Raw genomic sequence first — 13,328 nt, 5'->3', positions numbered from 1 at the left:
CCCCCACTGGGGCTGCTCCTAGCTTATGCCCTTGGGAGGTAGTTTCCAGTGGGGGCGGGAGGGGGCAGGGCTGGCTGGTATCCAGTAAGTGTCTAATAAATGGTGATGGACGAGTTCCTTCAGTAAGCGTCCAACCAACGCGGACGGCCAAGTGGGCTGGACAGGTGGCTCCCGACGGCCCATTCACTCTTGGCTCAACGTCCGCCCCGAGCATTTATTCCCTCATTCATTCCTTCCCCTCGCACGCACGCGTTGCACTCATTCATTCATGCGCTCAGCCATTCATGCACATGCGGGCTCATTCATTCCCGGCCCCGCCGCCATTCCTTCGGAGGCCTCAGCGCACGCGGCTCCCCCGCGCCCCCGGCCCCGCGCCCGCCACGTGCGCCCCGGCTGGGTGCTAGCACGGGAACCGCTGAATCAGCCGCGGCTGCGCGGGGCCGGGGCTGGCGGGGAGCCGGGCCGGGGGCGGGGGGCGGGCGCTGCCTGCGGGAAGCCAGGCGGGGTGGGGGAGCCCCGGCCGCGCCGGCTCCCCGCGCGCTCGGCCTCGGAGGGGAGGGGGCGGCGGCGGGACCGGAGCGCGGCGGCGGCGGCGGCGGCGGAGGTGGCGGCCAGCGGCGCGGCCGCCCCGAAGCCATGTGGACCGGCGGCCGCCGGCCGGGCCGGCTCCGCCGGGCGGTGAGTACCTGCGAGCGCGGAGGGCACGGCGCGGAGGCGGGGCGGGCGCCACCCACGCCTGGGGCGGTCCCCGGCGGTGCCGGAGGCGGCCTACGCCCCTACCCCCCACCGTGAGGGGCGACTCCCCGGCCCGCGGCGCCCCCTCCGGTGCCGGTGCCGGTGCCGCCGGGGCGCCCGGCCCAGCCCAAACGCCTGGCTCCCCGGAGAACCGGGCGCTCTCGGGTGTGTGGGGGGCGAGGGCTCTGGGCCTCTGCGCGCTGCCCTGGGCCCCGCGGGCCGGCCGGGAGCGCCTGGGTCCCGCGTGCGGGGTTCGCGCCCCCCACCGCGCGCGTTCCCGCAGCGGGAGGAAGGGCGGGGCGCGGCCTGGGGTGCCGGGCGGGGCGCGCGGGTGCGGGCAGCCTCCCCTGGCCCTGTGCTGGGCCAAGGCCGAGCCCAGAAGGGCTGGGAGCCGAGAGGAGGGGGCTGGGCCGGGGTCGCTCGCTGAGCGTGTGCGGTGCGTGGGCGCGCGCGGGCTTCGGACGCCGTCCCCTTCGCTGCCTGCCTGGCAGGCGCCATCATTCTCCCCATTTCCCGGCGAGGAAACTGAGGCCCAGGGCCCCGCGGGCGCCCTCCCCGCCCCGGGAGCACCAGCGCCGTGCGGGAATCTGCGCCCCAGCGCTTCCGTTTCCTGCCTGGTTTGGAGGTGTTTCCTTCCTCGGCTGCGTCCCACCCCGCCCCCAGTGAGGGGGGCGCAGGATGCGAGCGGAGCTGGCACCTAGGGCATGACTGAATGTCCGAGGCAGGGGCCCAGAGGGGCAAGGCCGGTGTGGGCCCAGCTCCTTCCGAGGCCCAGGGCCCCTGGATCCCCTAGGGTGATGGGTAGCGCTGTTCCCTTCCCTGGGCCCCGTTCCTGCACACGGCAGGTGTACCAGGGCCAGGCTTCAACAAGGACCAGGAGAAGGTCCCCTATAAGCCGGGGTGTGCTGCGGGGCCGCCGCGGGCCTGCCGGCGCGGGAGGTGGCTCAGGCTGGCATCTGTGCGGCTCAGGGCGGGGAGGTGGCAGCGAGGGCCCTGGCAGCGTCCCGCAAACCCTTAATTTTCCTGACTCTCACTATAATCAGGGCGGCAGGGAGAAGCGGGCACCGTGGCAGATGCGGCTCCTTCCCGGCTGCTCAGCTGGCACGCGCCAGGAGGACCCTCCCAAGCTATTGTCTCGTATTTATAGATTCCTGCGCTCTGCCTTCAGCTTGTCACAACCTGGAGCTGTGCGCACCTGTGCCGCCAGGGCGGGAGGTCCTGGGCGGCCGGGAGCCTGTCTTGGGAGGGCACTCCCAGGCTGCCATGGGCGATGGGGCGGTGCCCAGGGCTGCACGCCAGCCTATCCCCCCACCTCAAAGACCAGGCACCGGGTCTGCGGGCAGAAGCTGCCCTCCCCGCGTGCCTACTGTGTGCAGGCCTCCTGTGGGCAGCTTCATGCCTCATCTCCATGGCAACTCTTGGCCATGGCGCCCTGCTCCTGCAGGCGCTGAGAGATGTTGAAGAGTGAACGAAGGAGGGAGCGCCAGCCGTCCCCGGGTCCATGGCTTGACGGAGGCAGTCCAGTCGTTTCCCAGGTCTCAGGTCGTGAGGCCCCAGGGCTGGGTGGGGGTCGAGCAGGTGAAGGGGTAGAGGCCTGGAGCGGAGGCGCAAGCGTTAGGGTCCCAGGTCAGGAAAGACTCAATCCTGCCTGAGTGCCAGGGAGCGGAGGTTCCTCCCCGCAGAGCAGGTGCTGACCCCTGGGAACTGACCCCAAGGTGCTCTGTGCTGGGCTCGGGCACCCCCTGATTCACTGCGTGACCTTGGGTAAAACCTTTCGTTGGTCCTTGGCCCCGAGCAGGCCCCAGCTGGTGGCAGAGGCTGAGTGGAGCTTCGGTTGGTTCCGGTGTGCAGGGGTGAGCGAGCGAGTGAGTGAGAGGGGATCCCCCCGCCCATCCGCCCCTCTCGTTGGGTTACTTTGGTGACTCTGATGCATCACCCTCCCACCGTGTGATGGCAGGTGGGCCCTGGACAGGGTGCCAGGTGTTGGGAGCCCCTCCCAGCCAGGAAGGAGTCCTGTCCCCAAGGAACAGGACTGTGGCTTCCTGGCCGGGGATCCGCCAGTGCCCAGCTCGGGGCGAGCACAAGAGATGCCCTCGCCGGGTCCATCAGCAGTGGGTCAGCCAGGGAGCTGCAGTCACAGGCCTGCCACGGCGGGACCCTGCCACGGCGGGATTCAGAGGCGAGCGTGGCGGGACGGAGGGGTGCCGAGTGGATGCATGATGCCCAGGATAGGGTGCTGCGGGCTGGAGGGGCGGGAGGAGAGTGGCCAGGTGGCCCGGGGTGGCTGCAGGAGCTGCGTGCTCAGGACAGGCCAGCGATGCCCGGGGGTGGGGGTGGGAGCGCGCTTTCTGACCCAGACGGCAAGATGGACAGATGACTGGGCGGGAGAACCTACGGGCAGATGGGGCAGTGTCGGCGAGTGGATGGGTAACGGTCAGATGGTTTTGGGTGTGTATGCGAGGGTGGAGGGGGATCTGATCTGCCAGGGAGACGCATGGGCGCACACATGGGTACAGTCGGTGCGTGGATGCTAGGGAGAGGGCGGGTGCTCAATCCGAGGGACGTGGGATGGGGGGACAGGAGGCGTGGAGGGGGCAGGGCTTGGACCTCGTGCTTAAGATGTCTGCACCCCGTAGCCGAGTGCCTGGGCTGCTTTGCTAGCTCTGGCTCCTGACTCCAGCCTCCAGTGTGGATGCTGGGAAGGAGTGGTTCAAGGGCTGGACACCTAGGGTGGGTTCCTGGCCCACTGCTTTGGCCTGGCCTAGTCCTGGTGACTGCAGGCATCTGGGGCGTGAACCAGCAAGCAGCTGGGAGATCGTCTCTCTCTGTGTCTCTCTTGCTCTTTCTCTTGAATTAGGCGGGGGGCGGGGGCGAGTGGATGGCTAAGTGGCCGAGTGTCTGTTGAGGAATGCGTGGATACAAGCGTGGAAGGACCGACCCGGGCACAGATGACACATCTCAGTGGATGGATGCCGGGGACGAGCGACACAGGGCCGGAGGCCGGGGGGAATGGGTCCAGGAATGAGAGGATGAAGGAGTGGACGGGCCCATGTCCACAGACGGACAGACACAGGGCACAGCATGCAGTGACGTGTGAGTGAGGGCTGGCTGAGTGGGCGGAGCTTCAGGCTGTGCCATCCCTTGCCATATGCTAGTGTCTTGCTCATCCCTCCCCCACTACAGACACGCACGCGTGCGCTCGCACACACACACTCAGAGTCTCTCTGGGTCAGCGGTAGCATATGGGGAGGGGAGGGGACAGCCTTGCTGCTGGGTGTGGAGACGGAACCCCTCATTCAGGTGTACCTGGGGAAGGTCCCCTGGGGGCCGGGGAAGCAGCAGGGGCCTCTTCCAAAGCCGATTGGCCAACGGGGAATACTCCCTAGAAGAGCAGGAGAGCCGGGGCAGATTCGGGGTGCAGGCAGCAATGCCACAAGCATGGGCAGGGCCGCTGGGACTGAGCGCCAAGACCCAGCCCAGAAGTGTCCAGAGGCCGCGTGCCGGGAGGTTAGGGCGCAGGGTGGGACTCCCCAGGCCCCGGTGCCCTCGTCTCTCGTGGGGACATCGTAATGGAGAGAGCAGTGCTGGGATGAGGGGAGGGTGACGGGAGTTGGTGGCCCCTGCGGGTGCTGACGGCGGTCCCTGGCAAAGGGGGAGGGGTCCCGAAGTCCCCTGGGACACAGTAGGTGCCCAGTGCCCTGCCCGCCCTGTGTGGTCCCGGCAGTGTCCTGGCCCTGGGGTTCTCATAGGCAGTGGACAGTGCCTGTGCCTTCTCTGTCCACTTCCCGCCCGTGTGAACAGGGTGGGCCTGGTGGTGGTGGCAGGGCCACGGGCGGCCCCTCCTGGGGCGAGACGAGGACGTGGGGTGATGACCCGGGTGCCGTTGTGGCTCGGAGCTTGGCACTGGGCGGGGCTCAGGAAGGGGTGAAGCTCACAGCCAGGAGGAGGCTGCGGTGCCTGAGCAGGGGAGCCCCGCTCCTGGAGTGGCCGCCAGCAGCCTGCTCCGGGCCCTGGCCCTGCATGGTGGCGGCGGCAGTAGCAGCAGCAGCGAGCCAGCGGTTGTTATGACAACGGAAACTTGTCTGCAGCCGCGGAAAGTCAGGGAGAGGCTCGGAGGACCGGCTGGCCAGGCCCCCGGCTCCTGTGACCACGGCTGCCGTGGCCAAGGGCCAGCCGCCTTGTGAGTGCGTGTTGGGGTGAAGCAGATGGATCTCACAGCACCCCTCCAGGCCCCAGGCTGGGCACTGCCGTGGCTCCGCTAGCTGGGGGACGAAGGGCCTAGCGGGGTGTCTGCGAGGGCAGTCCAACTGGGGCCCGCCAGCCTCCAAGCCTCTCCCCCCCAGTGATGGGGGAGGGGCTGAGGGCAGCTGCGGAGGAGGGCGTGTCCAGGTGCCGAGGGGGCGGGCGCTGTGGCCTTCCCAGAGCCTACATCTTCCCCTGTGCCCTTGCTCCGGGGCTGGAGTGGGGGCAGGGTGCCTGTGGGCCCACGGCCTGAAACTGTCATGCGGTTCACCCCATTCATTCATTCCTCCGGGGCTGCGTCCTGAGCCCTGAGGCGCTCCGGGCCCCTGCAGGGAGCAAGCAGGGACTGTAGACTTGGTGGCATGCCAGGGCTGCGGCGGGGGCCCCTGGGCTGATCCGGCACGGGCCCTCGGGGTGCAGAGCAAGGGCCGCGAGCGCAGGCGGGCTCAGCACCCTCGGGAGTGTTGCTGGGAGCCCCCTGGGGGCGGGGATCACGGAGCCTCCCCCGGGCCGGGACTCCCCAAGATGGTGCTGGCCGTGCCTGTGGGATGGCATCCGGGGTACCAGGGTGAACGCAGGCGTCCAGGTGAGACACGGGGGGACCCCGGGGCCAGCAAGGTGCTGGAAGGGAGGGAGGGAGGCGGTCAGGTCTGAGGGCGGCCTGGTGGTCGGGTGGGGCCGGGGTCTCCACGGCTCCCGCTCCTGGACTTCTGCATACCTGCAGTCCGGGGTGTCCAGGGGACCCAGCGAGGGGTCCAGCCGAGCCCAGAGAAGCAGGGCTCTCAGACACTCGTGGGCAGTGTCCTGGCAGGCGCAGGTGCACAGCCACGCTCAGCGGACCCCTCGTGGGCGGGCCTTGCTGGCCCTTCCCTGGGCTAATGCCCCCATCCCACCCCTGTCTAACCACACCCCGAGCTCTGTCCCAGTGTCGCCTGCTCCTCCCAGGGCCTGGCATATGACTGCTAGCCACAAGGGCCAGAAATAACCTTGGCCTAATCAGGGCAGGATGGAGGTAAAGACGTCCTAGGGCAGGTGGTTCGCGCTGCTGCGATGACTCAGCGGTCGTGAGGGATCTGGATTCCTTGTGTCTTTCTGCTCTTCTGTCCTTTATGCTCTTCTATGGCTTCTGTCACAAGTTTGCCTCATGGAGCAGCATGGCTGCCACAGCTCCAAAGTCACCTCCATGCGCCCGAGAAGAAGCAGAAAGATGGGGGATGGGAGTCAAAAGGGCACTGGGCAAGCTGCCTGATGCCTTAGCAGTCACATCCAACCACTGTTTACATCTCATTGGCCACCCCCTTGCTGCAAAGGAACCTGGGAATTGCAGTCTTGGGCACCCCCGAAGAAAACGAGGAGGTTTGGATCAGATGGGAGCGCAGTAGGCTGCCAGCGTCTCAGCTGCCTGCTCCCATCCTGCTGATTGACAGCTGCCTCTCCGTGCCCAGCACGGCAGCGAGCAGGTGAGGCCCACTGCAGAGCCCAGCGAGGCCGCTGCCTCCCCGGGGCCGAGCCGGGCGCGACCTTCTCAGCTCCAAGGCTGCGCAAGCCCCGAAGCTGAGCTCCCGTTGCGGCGGGATCGATGCCGGGGTGGGCGGCTGCCAGGCCCTCCCACGTGCCCCCGGGATCGATGTGACCGTCCCAGCCAGTGAGGGACAGGTGGCCCCACTCCCAGAGGACGCTCAGATCCCAGCACCACGGAGGGAGGAAGAGGAGTGGGCTCAGCGAGGGGCTCTTGGACACCCGTGACCTTGGCCTGACCAAGGAGGATGCCCTCAGGGGCCAGCTCCCAGGCCCGGGGCCCTGACCCCGCCGGCGGCGCCAGACGGGACGGCCTTGGCTCCCCCGTGAAGCCCAGGACGGAAGCCCCGCTCAAGGCAGCCCGCGGGGACCTTCACAGCCGCAAGCCGAGCCCCAGCCCCGGCCGGAACCCGGAGGACAAGGCGGCTCACCCTCGCTGGGCGGCACGGCCTGGCCGGGAGGGGCCCCGGGGGTCACCCGGCCTGCCCCCCGCCTCCGAGCCCCCCTGTGCAGGCGGCAGGGCTGCCGCGGGCCCCTTGGCACGCCTGGGCCGCCGGCGGGAGGCCAGGTTGCCCTTCTCCAGGTTCCTGGATGAGGTCACGGTGCGGGTGCTGGACCCCGGGACCCTGGAGGCCTTTAGGGGGCCAAGAGGCCGCAGCCAAGAGCCCTCCCCAGCGGACCAGGGCTCTGGCCTGGCGCAGGAGCCCCCGGTGGGGGCTGCCACTCCAGAGGAGACGCACCCAGCCCTGAGCGCCCGGCTCAGCTCAGAGGCGGCTGCTGAGGCTGCGAGGGGAGGGGAGCCGGGCGGGGCCCTGGAGACCAGGGGGCCCTGCGCCGCCGAGGGGAAGCGCGGAGGCCACGCTACCTGCCCCTGGAGGCAGCTGGGCCAGGTGAGTCTCGGCCGGCTGGGCGCCCTCCTCACCCCGCACGTTCACACCCCGCCATGGCATCTGTGCTGGCTCTGGGCTGGGCGGAGTGCACCTGGGTGAACGCTAAGGCTCCTCTCAGCCCCGCCCACTGGCAGAGCCCCCCCCCCCCCCCCCCCCGCTTGCGCATGATGAGCCTGGAAGCACTGGCGCCCCAGGCAGCGGCACAGGAGGCGGGTGGCGCACTAGGGTCCTTCCCGGCTGTCTCCACTTTACGTAGGGGAAGCTGAGTCTCGGGTCAGGGCTGGAGCTTAAGCCTGCTGGGCGTGCACACGCGCACACAGTGCTCGGGCTGATGGGCGGGCGGCTGGCGTGGGGTCTGGAGAGCAGGGATACATGGGCGCAGCTGCGCTGAGCATCAGGGCCCAGGAACCTGCCCAGGATACCCCCGGACCCCTTCAGTGCTGACCCTCTGTGACCCCTGGGGCCAGGGAGGGTCCTCCCAGGCTACCGAGGACGGCGCCCCTACCCTCCTGCCCCCCCGCTTGTGGCCAGGGCCCGGATGGAGGCCGCAGGGCTGGAGGCAGGGGTCCGCCCAGCGCCTCCCAGCGCGGCTCCCTTGTGCAGGGTCTGCTCTGCCAACCAGTCCTGGCGGGGGGCTGAGGCCCGCTGGGCGCTCCGGGAGCTGCTCTAAGCTCCTGCCCCCAGCCTTGCCGCAGCCCCGAGGCACACGCTGTCCCCAGGGCACAGGGGAGCGGATTGAGCGGTCGAGTCGAGGAACCAGGACTGGGCACAGCCAGTCTTAAGCCACCCCCTCAGCGTCCGCCGCCCCCATGACTGCTCTGTCCGGGGAGGGGTCTTACTGGAGGGGGTCTGGCCACTCCCCGCTGCGTGGCCAGCTGGGCTGGGGGTCCGGGCGCGTTGTCTCTCTCTGGGGGGCAGTGGCTGCTATGTGGCTCTGCACGGACTTCAGTTCCCGCAGTGGTGAGAAGGCAGGGGCGAGCGCGCCGTTACTGTGCCACGCCCCCAGCCCTGCACAGGGGCTGCCAGTATGTGAGCCCACCTGCACACCGCGAAGCCCTTCTCTGGGGACCACGAGGCCCCGGGGAGTCCCAGTGACGCCCAGGCCCCCCTGGGGGGGGGTCTCTGCAAGGCTGCTTGCGCAGCCAGGCAGCACGGGGCCTGCTGGTGCCCGGCCACGCTGTCGAGGGGTGGGACTGCACCCTGCGACCTGCCACAGGCGTCCCTCCCAGGGAGCTGGGCCCCCTGAGGCTCCGGGAGTGACTGCCTGGTGCCCCTCCCCGGCCCGCCCCGCCCCCAGGGTGCACAGGCCCCGGGCTGGAGCCAGCCTAGGACAGCGAGGATGGATGTTCCGTCAGACCGGGAACTGAGGCTAGCAGGGTCCTGGCTGGGCCGTGGCTGGCTCGGGGCCCTGGGCGGGTCACACCCCCCAGTGTCTCCACGGCAGGGGGAGATTCAGCCACAACTGCAGTGTGCATGGGATGACGGAGGTGACAAAGGGGACCACCTCGATGTGGGCACCTGCTGTGTGCCCCCTGCCTCCTGGCCTGGACAAGTCTGTGTCCCCAGAAGGCTCCCCCCGGGTGGGTGAGGGTCCTCGGGGGGAAGCGGGGTGGACCCCTGGCTCCTGGTAGCCTTGGTGTGAGTCCCGCCATCACCATGGCCCCCTCCCGGGGGAGCCCCTGGGGTCAGCACCGGCACTGTCCCATCTGGCCGAGTGGCCCCGGGGGAGCCGCCCTTGCTCCTCTCAGTGTCCAGCGAGCAAGCCCCCTGTGGCCGGTCTCTGGAAGCTGCAGCTGTCACAGACTTGGGGCTGAAGCTCACTCTTACTACGGTGTGAATGACTGTAGGCACAGGGCCAGGTTGTGGCCCGCGCGGGGCTGTGACAGCGTCCCGGGCTGCAGTGGGATCTCCTCCCCCTCTGTCAGCAGGGCCGGGCAGGTGTGGGCGGGGCCTCTCCGAGTGGACGGCCCGAGGCCCCTCTGGAGGGGCAACTGCTTCCCATCTTCCCGACGGTTGCCACGTGGGATGTGGGCTCGAGTTGCCAGAGCTTCCAAAATTCTCAGTGGGAGCCAAAAATACGGATTTTAACATGTAAACTCTCCCAGCTTTTGAATGTTGGTTCAAATGTTTAAAAAAAAAAAAAAAGAAAGAAACCTTGCGCAGGCCAAACCCGACAGGCGGGCGGCCAGATATAGCTCGGGGGGCCAGTTCTCAGCCGCAGCCCGGGCACAGCGCCGCGCGGGACGCGGACCCGGCCGCCTGCAGCGGGGTGCCAGGGCCTCGGGATCCCAGGGTGGGGTTCTCGACCCCATCTGGAGACAGCCCCAAGCCAGGGCCTGGGTGGCGCTGGGATTCCAGCCAATGTCCTGGTGGGAGCTGTGGTACGTGCCCTGCGCCACTGGCAGTGGCCCCGGTGACTTCACTGTCCTGCAAACCCCCAGGGCACCTGCACCGCGCCAGCTCCCTGCCCACCACCCTCTTGCTCCTTGTCTCGGTCCCCATGGCCGGCCCCACGCCTCTCCCTCCACCCTGACCTTGGCAGAGCCCTCGGCTCCATCCCACAGTCACTCCCTTGGCCGTGGCGCCCGGGGTGATCTCTGATCTGACTGCTCCCAGATCCGCTAACCCTCAGGACCTGCGCTCGGCTGCTTTTACCCCCACCCCAGCCTAAACCCTCGGCGCCATCTGCGATGATCCTGTGCCCTTCGCACCCCGAGCCCCCACCTGAGCCGAGCCCCTCTGCCACCTCCACCTGGTCCCCATGGGTCTCCCTCACCCTGCACTTGACCCGGGGCCCCTCCTCCAGGCAGCCCTCTGGGACCCATCCTTGTCAGGGTGGAAGCAGGACAGACACCCCCCAGGCCCCAGCCCCCAGGTCTGTCCCTCCACTCCCCCCACTCCCCTGGCCCCAGGCATGGTTCACATTGACCCACTGGTGACAACTGCAGGGTTAGCCCCACCCGACCTAGCCTGGGGACACAGGGGTGGGAGGAGGTGGGTTACCCAGCTGTGTCTCGGATCCGTTCCCTGGGTTGGAGTGGCAGCCCCCACTCACATCTGGTCTGCTTACTACAAGGCTCCCCATGCACTAAATGTTTGTTGAGCGAATGCAAGACGGAGCGATGTCAACTTGATATAAAGAGAGTCTGCCCGGACGGAAAGGCTGGTTCTCTGGAACCTGCCCCGTGACAGTCCCCTGTGCACCGCAGCCGCCACTCACAGCTTGTGAGGTTGTCCCTACCCTTCCAGGAGGTCCTCAGAGAGGTCGAGAGCCTTGCCTGAGGCCACACAGCTGCCTCGGAGGCCCAGACGGCCAGGCAGGCCCAACCTTCCCTGGGCAGAGCTCGAGGTGCAGAGCCGGGTGCCCAGGGGATGCTGGGTGAGGCAGGGACCAGGCTGGTGTGCGGGTGCTCAGGGCTGGGAGAGCAGGACAGACTCCCAGCTGGGGCGCAGGAGCAGGTCCTCAGACAGCCTCGCTCCAGACCCTGGGCACCGGGCGATGGTGACTGGCGTGAGGTCCTGCCCACGGAGGGTGCCTTATCCCTGATGGGAGCCAGGCCAAGACCTGGGGCAAAGCCTTAACCGGAAGGCGGGGGGGGGGGGCGGCTGTAGTGGTCAGTGTGGGCTGCGTGGCTGGGCCGTGGAGGGCCAGGTCCTTCATGGAAGACTGAGTGGAGGCACAGAGTCCCCTCCAGGGAGCACCCACGGGCCAGTCGCCGTGCCCAGGGGCTGCAGGAAGGATGGCAGCCGTGGGCAGCTGGCAAGAGCCCGACCCCAAGTCCCGCGCTGCCTGGTCACCTGTGGGTTGGCCTCCTGGGGCCTCTGCCTTGCGTCTGCAGGACGGAGCTGTGAGGACCGAGTGAGTGGATTTCCTTAGCTGCACCAGAGGCAGAGTGGGCTACTGGGTAGGTGCCTCAGACCCAGGTGGCCCCAGGCTCTGATTCTCAGTGAATACGGAAGGAAGTAGGGGGCAGGAGGGAGGTGGGGGGGCCGGGCCCTCAGCAAGGCAGGGGCTCCGAGGCCTGGTGCAGTCGGGTCGGCCCACAGGCAGGGCTGCGTGCAGCTGCTGGGAAGAGGTGGCCGCGGTGCTGGAGCCGGGGCTGGGGCTGGGGTGGGGGGGCCGGGAGGGGAGGGCAGTGGGCAGATCACAGCTGAGCTGCGGGGCAGGTGGGCCGCGAGTGTGGCCTGGGATGTCCCGGTATCTGAGACACAGCCCCACTCGGCTTCCCCCAGGTCACAGGGGCACTTAGGGTCCCACTGCCCTGGGGAGCTCCCAGTCCCCCTTCGCCGTGGGAACAGCTGGGTGCCCACAGACCCCTCATGCTCACGCTCCCAACAGCTCCTCTCTCCGCCCCTGGCTGGAGACCTTGGCCTGGCCAAACCTGGGGGACCCCAGGCAGGCCGAGTGCCGGGCGAGGGCAGCGTCAGGGCAGACGATGGAGGGCCAAGGGCGCAGCCCCTCCTGGCAGCGCCAGGCCACGCACCCGTGACCCACGTGTTGGGCTGGTCCCAGGACACAGACCTGGGACAGATACAGCCCCTGTGTGTGGGGGGGAGGGGATTGACCCAGTGACTGCCAGGTCTCCACGGGGAGCTGTCGGGGAAGGAGGGAGGCGGCCTTTAGGAACCAGGGTGATGGCCACTGGGCAGGCTCTGGGTTCCAGGAGAACCTGGGGCCCTAACAGGGGGGGATTCGGGTTTCAGGATATGGAGTAGCAGGGCTGCCACCCTGCCTGTCTCCCGCCCCGGTCCAGCCCCCACCCCTGCAGCCGGAGGCAGCTCCTCTACCTCCCCCAGAGCCCTGGGTGTGCAGATGGGGGTGGGGGATTCCCAGATGAGCCTCTAAAAGGGCCGAAATGCTCAACGTAAATAATTAATGCTAGATTTTTAAAATTAAATTTTAATCCATTCTGATTAATTTTAGACAAACTCCCTGGCAGGACATTCGCTGGGAGTGACTGAGGCACCCAGAGGCCTCCTGGGGGGTCCCCAAACCCTGGGTGGGAAATGGCCGTCAGGAGTGGGCTTTGCCCCTCCCCCACCTGCTCCAGCTGAGCTGGGGGAGCCAGGCTTGGCAGCCCGACGTCACCCGCAGAGCTGCCCCCGGGCGATGGGAAGAGCGAGCAGGAGGGGTTCCCAGGGCTGGGGCAGGGGGCTTCTCCACCATCGCCCCGTAGAGAGGGCTCCTCCCCGGAGGAAGACCTGAGCACTCGGACTTGGGGTTGGATTCACCCTGGGGCAGGTCTGACCCTCCGGAGTGGCCGGCTCCGCCCACCCTGCGCGGGCTCAGCGAAGGCCAAGCCTGCGGGGTGCCGGGGGTGTCCTGCTGAGAGCACGGGGTTTCTGTCCGGGAGCCCACAAGGCCGGAGAGCACACCGCTCTGGCGCGGTCGGAGCCTGGCAGGCACTGCCTGCGCTTATTGAGCGCCTGCTGTATGCGGGGATCTGGGGTGATGCGCGCCGTGATGGGGACCGGAAAAGGTGGGCCGGGGGGCTCGCGCGCGCGGGGGTCGTGAGGGCCGGCGGAAAACTTCCCGGCGCGCCTTTGCCTTGGGGGTTGGGGGATCCCGACAACTTTTAGGGCGCCAGGGAGGGGAGCCGCCGGGAGCCGTTCCCTGGGAATTCCTGCGGACCCCTGCCCCGCCGCAGCCCGCGCCTCGTCCGCCCTCCGCCCCTCTCCCCTCCACCCAGCTTCCGGGCGAGGAAACTGAGGCCGGGGGAGGCCTCTCCGAGCGCTCAGGAAGTTGGAGGCCGAGCCGGTCCGAGGCCCCGGGGCCGGGCTGCGCCCTCGCCCGGCGGGGCGGTGGGGGAGGCGGCGTGGGGCCCGGACCGAGCGGAGCGCGCTCCCGGCGGACGCGGCGGCGGCGCCCGGCGCGAGGGGCCGGGATGGGCAGTCACCAGTCTTCCCAGGTCTGTCGCGCGGCCCCCGGGCTCGGACCCCCGC

General features: G+C 68.8%; 1 protein-coding gene across 5 annotated transcripts in view; it reads left to right on the top strand.

The window, feature by feature from the left end:
- Positions 1-567: 567 nt before the first annotated feature.
- The window catches only part of BEGAIN (brain enriched guanylate kinase associated), a 33,798-nt gene continuing 21,037 nt past the window's right edge, over positions 568-13,328 (top strand). The window contains exon 1 of one of the 5 annotated variants that reach the window (XM_051830836.2): positions 568-678. In XM_051830836.2, the coding sequence (XP_051686796.1) occupies positions 637-678 (42 nt within the window). In that variant the 5' untranslated portion in view covers positions 568-636. Of the gene's footprint in view, positions 679-6,022; positions 7,386-12,337; positions 12,866-13,179; positions 13,295-13,328 lie in introns of those variants that run through there. The other 4 variants (XM_051830840.2, XM_070065399.1, XM_051830839.2 and 1 more) reach the window with 4 other exon arrangements.

The sequence above is a fragment of the Oryctolagus cuniculus genome, chromosome 20, assembly GCF_964237555.1.
Source record: "Oryctolagus cuniculus chromosome 20, mOryCun1.1, whole genome shotgun sequence".
Classification (NCBI taxonomy): Eukaryota; Metazoa; Chordata; class Mammalia; order Lagomorpha; family Leporidae; genus Oryctolagus; species Oryctolagus cuniculus.
This window is presented reverse-complemented; position numbering and strand designations above follow the sequence as displayed.